This window comes from Gavialis gangeticus, unplaced genomic scaffold (genome assembly GCF_001723915.1).
Source record: "Gavialis gangeticus isolate Ggan-Ray unplaced genomic scaffold, GavGan_comp1, whole genome shotgun sequence".
Lineage (NCBI taxonomy): Eukaryota > Metazoa > Chordata > Crocodylia > Gavialidae > Gavialis > Gavialis gangeticus.
Genome location: NW_017729029.1, coordinates 60,325,117 through 60,331,321, shown reverse-complemented (window position 1 = coordinate 60,331,321; position 6,205 = coordinate 60,325,117). Strand labels below are relative to the sequence as shown.

General features: G+C 36.7%; 1 protein-coding gene across 1 annotated transcript in view; it reads left to right on the top strand.

Annotated features, from left to right (window-relative positions):
- The first annotated feature begins 950 nt into the window (after positions 1 to 950).
- FGA (fibrinogen alpha chain) overlaps positions 951 to 6,205 on the top strand; it is a 13,773-nt gene continuing 8,518 nt past the window's right edge. Inside the window, exons 1-4 of the mRNA XM_019521678.1 lie at positions 951 to 1,051; positions 2,827 to 2,952; positions 4,092 to 4,275; positions 5,406 to 5,551. Of these exons, the coding sequence (XP_019377223.1) occupies positions 1,001 to 1,051; positions 2,827 to 2,952; positions 4,092 to 4,275; positions 5,406 to 5,551 (507 nt within the window). The 5' untranslated portion in view covers positions 951 to 1,000. The remainder of the gene's footprint in view (positions 1,052 to 2,826; positions 2,953 to 4,091; positions 4,276 to 5,405; positions 5,552 to 6,205) is intronic.

Here is a 6,205-nt window from a genome sequence, read left to right as displayed (position 1 = left end):
TCTGAATGACCTAGGGTCTCAGTGAAAGGATAGTTTGTAATATGGTTAGGGATTTTTTCTTAACACATACACACAGAAGCACCAATTAAAGATTGAATGTACCAGAGGTGTAACTAGCAGGGTTTGTGGTCTGAGCAAACCTTGCTGAAGAAAGGGTGGGGGGAAAGCCATACCTGCTCCAGGGATTCAAAATTCCCTGGCTGCTGATGCAGTGTAGTCTGCCTGACCCATTTTTTGCTGCTACAGCAACAATCCAGTGTCCATCAACCTGGCTTAGCCACATAAAACAAAGCAAAATGATAAATATATTCCATTCTAAATAAATATAAAATGGTCAAAACTGGATATAATTTTATAACTAATGTCTTTTATAGCTAAGGTCAGGTATAGTCCTTACTTCACTTAATGTGTTTTGTCTGAGTAACCAGTAAAGGGTGAAATATGAAGTCATATATCTCACATGGCTTACCATGAGGGTTTCATAAAATTATCCTTCAGTATTTGATTTATATTGATAAGCATATATTGCTATTTATTAGACTAGGAACCTTCTTGCTTTGCTGACCTAAGTTGCCCACATGACTACAAGTCAACAGGATTTATTCATGCAACTGGGGGAAAAATATTATCTTAATAAATAACAAGTCCTTCTAAAAATCATATTGATAGTATGTATATCTTTCAGTGGTTAGGTATGGCTGAATTCTTCCAGGTTCTGCTCAGACAATATCTAATTAGTAGAAACTAAGTTTTAGACAATTCCTTTCCTGGAATAAGGGTCACCCCCACAAACCAGTATTGCACAAACTTATCTGGAACAAACAAGCTTGGGAACTTGTGCAAGAGCTCTTGGGTCATGTCACTGGGGCATGTTTCATGTTGACTTTGCAAACAGAAGGGAACATAATGATTAATCTAAACTGCTCACTAAGGTTTAAATTGAACCAAAAACCAAACGAAAGGTATCCTTTCCGTCAGTCATCTTACCATTCTCCTGAAGATGTTACAGATGAGGATCTTGTGCGTTTTGCTGTGCGTCAGCATAGTCTGGGTAGGATTTCATTTTATTTGATTCTTTGGATAGCTTGGCTTGATATCTTAAACAGTAGACAATTATTTAATGACCATTAATAGACTAACCATTCATTTTAGCTATTAAGTAGCTTGAAAAATGCACACACACGCACACAGAAGTCTGCCTTAAGTATTTCAATATTGAGCTTTCATTCAGATGTCTGTTCTGTATTTTATTGTGTACCCCTTTCTTCCGGCAGAACACAAGATGAATGTTGCCAAAAATATCTCTCCACAGTATTAGTGAAGCAGATCAATATATGCAAGGGTAGGGATGTAGAGCATTACCTTTGCACTGTGCCTGTATTGGTGTCCCCAAGTAGTGAGATAATTTAAATGTTATTAGTCAAATTCTACTTTTATTTGCATCTTCGCTTTCCAGTTGACTGGTAGTTTATTGAGCATGTTTGGGGTTCATATATATTGTATTACTCAGACACGAGGTAAGAATGCAGAATTGTTTTCAGTGGCAGCAGCATCAAGTTGAAATGGGGCAGTGACACCTTTTGCAATAAGAGAAGTGTCAGTCTTAATTTCCAACTGTTTTAATTTAATCCTGTAATAATACAGTTCAGGGTTCAGCTCACAAGATTATATTAGATTTTTCATAAAGAGATTTTCTTCATATGTTTGTTTTTTAAATGAAGAAAACATGTTTTAAACAAATCACAGAAGTATATGAAAGTTGATCTGATTAAACAGAAATGGTTGTTTTGAAGCTGTTACAGTCTATGCCCATAATGCCTGCACTTAGGCATTACATTTGTTTTAAGAAGCATATGGATCATATTTAGGAAATTAAAATGAGTATATTTACTTGCTGAAGTAAAGATATGCTGAAGCCAAATATTTAGCTGATGCAGACCAGCATAACTCTCTTGACCTTGATGATGTTATACCAAATTACACCAGAATCTGGCCCTTGAGGCTAAAATTCTGGAAAGCTTTCCTCCACTGTGCGTTAACCATTTTCCTGCTTTCATAGAGGTAATGTGTTCAAAGGTGCTCAGTCAGACCAGATAACATTTAATAAGCTCAGAGAAGTTTTTACTTTATTATGGAAATTGGAATATTGCATAGCCACTTTACTGAACAAAGGAAATAACACACATGGTGAAAGATCCTTATGCACTTTGATTTAAAATTAGTGGCTAGGTATATTTACTTCTTTCAGAACTAAACAAAATCTGTATCTCTATTTCCCTGCACCAGGCATCAAAAGCAGAAAGGAGTCACTATTGTTGTTGCTATTAGTTTGTTATCTTTCAGGACTTTTTTCAAGTGGTCTTTTCTCTTTGAAAACACACAATTAGAAAACACATTGGAGTTATTGGACAATTTTTAAGCCCAGTTTTAGTGTAGACTATGGACTGAAAATAGAGAAACTTCAAGAGGCACCTAACTAAGTGAAAATGAATTCACTACTCCTCATATTTTGTATATAAACCCAAAATATAAAACACATAATTTGCATTGTTGTTATGACAATATCTTGAGCATCATCAAAAGCCCTATTTACAGCATTATTAAAAACAGAAGGGAACTCTTACTTTGGCAACATATATAGAACAGTTCAATGCGGGGAACTTTAAAAATCCTTTTTTTGACTGATTATGCTTTCCACATGCCTGTAACTGTTTTGCTGTTAACCATTCCATACTCTGCTCAGTGACTTCAGCATCATTGCTCTTTTGTGCCATCACCTGCATAGCTAATCTCACTTTTGTTTTTTTCCCTTTGTCTCCCTGACAGGCAGATGAGGAAGGAAGGACTTTTGAGGGAGAAGGAGGAGCTGGACGTGGCCCCAGAGTGTCAGAACATGCCCAAACTAGCTGCAAATATGAAAAGAGCTGGCCTATCTGTTCGGATGATCAATGGGTAAGGAAAGGGTATGGGAAGTAAACATCAAGCTAACTGTGGACCTTAGACATACTGCATTACATTTGCGTTGTGATCACTGAGTAAAGATCTATTTTTACCTTAGCTGCAATGTGACATGTCTAAATCTCTGTCAAAGTAATTTTACCTGATTTTCTAGGGGAAAAAAACCCCTGTTTCCTGTACATCAGGGGTCATAAAGGAAACTGGTAGGGACCATTAGTCCTAACCCTAATTTAAGTCAGGCCATCAAGTCATTATCACCTTATCATTATTAGTACATTTATTGTTGGATCTGTAAAATGTGAGGGTTGTGGCTTTTTATTTGGAGGGGTTTTTAAAGGGAAGAACAAGAAGCATTGGACTCTAAGATTCAGTCTCTCAAAGTCAGGGCTTTAGAAAGGACTCCAGCATGAGCTACAATGTGGATGTGTCTACATGTGTATTTATGCCAGCTTAAATTTACTGCACAATAAGTTACTGCGCAGTAAGCGTGAATAGGCTGCCATCTACATGTGCAGGTTTTAAAGCACATTAACGCTGTGTGTGCACTGACTTGGAACTAAAGTTAGTCCCAAGTCAGCCCCCACACACAGTGTTACTGTGCAGTAAGGCATCTACAAGTGCTTTACTGCACAGTAATCGGGCATAAATTGCCGTATTTACTGCGCAGTACAGTCATGCACGTGTATATGCACACCTTTACAGAGTAGTAGTTTCAGTTACTGCACAGTAAATGCACACATGTAGACACGCCCTGTGGGAAACAGCAGGGCTACCCTTTGCCATGTGCTAAGGGGTACCTTTTGCACAGGACCGCTCCCTTTGTCAGGGCTCCATTTTTTCCTACACTCAACAGCTGGCTTTAACAAGTAGGTCTTAAAAATTAAGCATCTGGAAAACCATTCTGACTCTGGCCTATCAAACTCTCATGCAAACTCTCCTTTCCTCTGGAGAAAATAAGAGAATGAGGGAATGATAAGAGAATGAGTGGAATAAGCACTGTGAGGAAAAGTAGCAAAATCTATCCCTGAACTTGTTAGTGGATTTGTAGTCTTTTCTGAAACTTGGTGGTCATAATGTTAAAAAAAAGGCAGCATTAAATGTTTTCCCTTAATTTTTGCTTCTTTTTTTTTTAGGGACAGAAATGTCCTTCAGGCTGCAGGATGCAGGGGCTGGTTGATGACACCAGTAATGATTTTAATCACAGACTGGACAAAATTAGGAAATTGCTGGATGTTAATGAAAACAAATACAAAAAATCCAAGACAATAACAACACAAACAATTAACTCCATGAAAGGAACTATAGCCGATGACCACAGTAAGTAGCAACAAGATCTGTTTTAAAAATATACACTAAGTCTTATGCCTTTGGATAAAAGTGGACAAATACAAGCAGGTTTACTTTGTACTTTATAAAAGTTACCATGACACAAAAATATTGGGGCCTGATTCTTCACTGTTTTGCATTTCTTTTCCAGCATTGTAACTACACTGTGATCAAGTAATTCAGTGTGGTTTTAGGACTTTCATCTGAACCCTCTTTATGTCTTTCCTGAAATTAATAGGGGCTTTTGGTATGCAATTCACATGGGGTCACAACCTAAACCTATTGCTAAGAGAAATATTTCAAAAACAAGTCTGAGACAGACACTCGTTGGTCTCAGTGGGGAAGAGTAAAAATATTATATTATTTTACAATAACAATCTTCTGTCACTGCAATTTATGTAAAGTTCAATCTGACAGCCACTTTGAAAGAGAAACTCCCATTTATTTCAAAAATTTCATAGTTTTAAGGTTATTGTGTTCATATACAACTGATTTTTAATTATTTTTGAAAACGTAGACATTTCTTTTGCAAACTAATTGAAGGAAACTTTCAAGTCCAGAATATTAGAACAAGGGCAAAAAGACTGTCTAAATTGTATCAAATTGCATATTTTTAATGAGCTTCACCATTCTAAAGTCATCATGATTTCAGACCAAGTTTACATGCTTTTAACATCATAAATGTCACAAACTATTTACTACAACATTTCTAAAAATGTAATTGTATCATAATTCTGCTGTTTCTTTTCCAGTACAGCTGGGCTACTGCTTCCAAAAATGCTATGTTCCTTTCCTGCATTAGTAAAATAAATTTACTTTAGTTTAACTTATTGTTATTAACAAATACAAAAATAACAAGAGGAAATGTCTTACTAAAAAAAAATCTACTGCTAATTTCTACTTCTTCAATATTATGAGAGAGATACATAATTTAGAATCCTAAATGGTACTCTTTCTATATGAATATGGATATTTGGGAGCATATCTGAGTTTCAGGAGAGGGGAGGGGGTGTTTGGTTGGCAGGGTGGATGGGCAAGTTTTATGTTTTTGCTTTGTTTTTTTGCTGTTATGAGGGAAATAACCCTCATATACATCTGACAATGGCATATTTCTGCTTCAGATAGTGACAGTAAGTATGGACAAGTGTCAGAAGAACTGAGAAGGCGCATTGTGTTATTAAAAAACAAAGTTCTTACTCAAATAGAGAGGATTAATGCTCTGCAAAACAGCATACGAGAACAGGTGGTAGAAATGAAGCGCATGGAGGTAAGTGTCATGCAACTCCTATTATTTCCAAAATACAAGTACACAAACTGTCTGTTAATCCTCATCTTTGGATCAGGGCTCTCACTGAAAAGAAAAAGTAGCAGCAGTCTTGTAGACTCTGCCCATTTGAGGCGGAAGCCAAAATGATACAGATGCCTCCTCAGACTCTAGTTGATTGGTTTCTTCACTGTGTGGCTCAGATGTTCTCTACAATGAGTAATGTCTTGCTTTTCTCGCAAAGAATTGCAGGCAATGGCTGGTGGGAAAAATCAGGTGCAACCAGGACAGGAAATAGCTTTTATAAGAAGGGGGAAATAGCTTGTCTCTCTTTTGGGCTCTCACAGTTAAAGTACCAACCTATCTGGGTTTTCTATCATTAATCTTAGCCTCCTGTTTGGCTGATTTTGCTGATGACTACTAAAAATGGTTGTGATGGAAGCTCTGTGGGGCAGGCCCAATGCACAAAATCAAAATGAAAGACTACTAAAAATATCCTCTATTATTCAACAGGGGGAGTAAAATGATTTTGTACCCTAATGTAGAGGCTGCTGCTTTTTTTTATTGATTATTCATCCAAGCCAGTGATTCCCACTCACCAGTGTGTGTGTGTATATATATATATATATATATATATATATATATACACACACACAC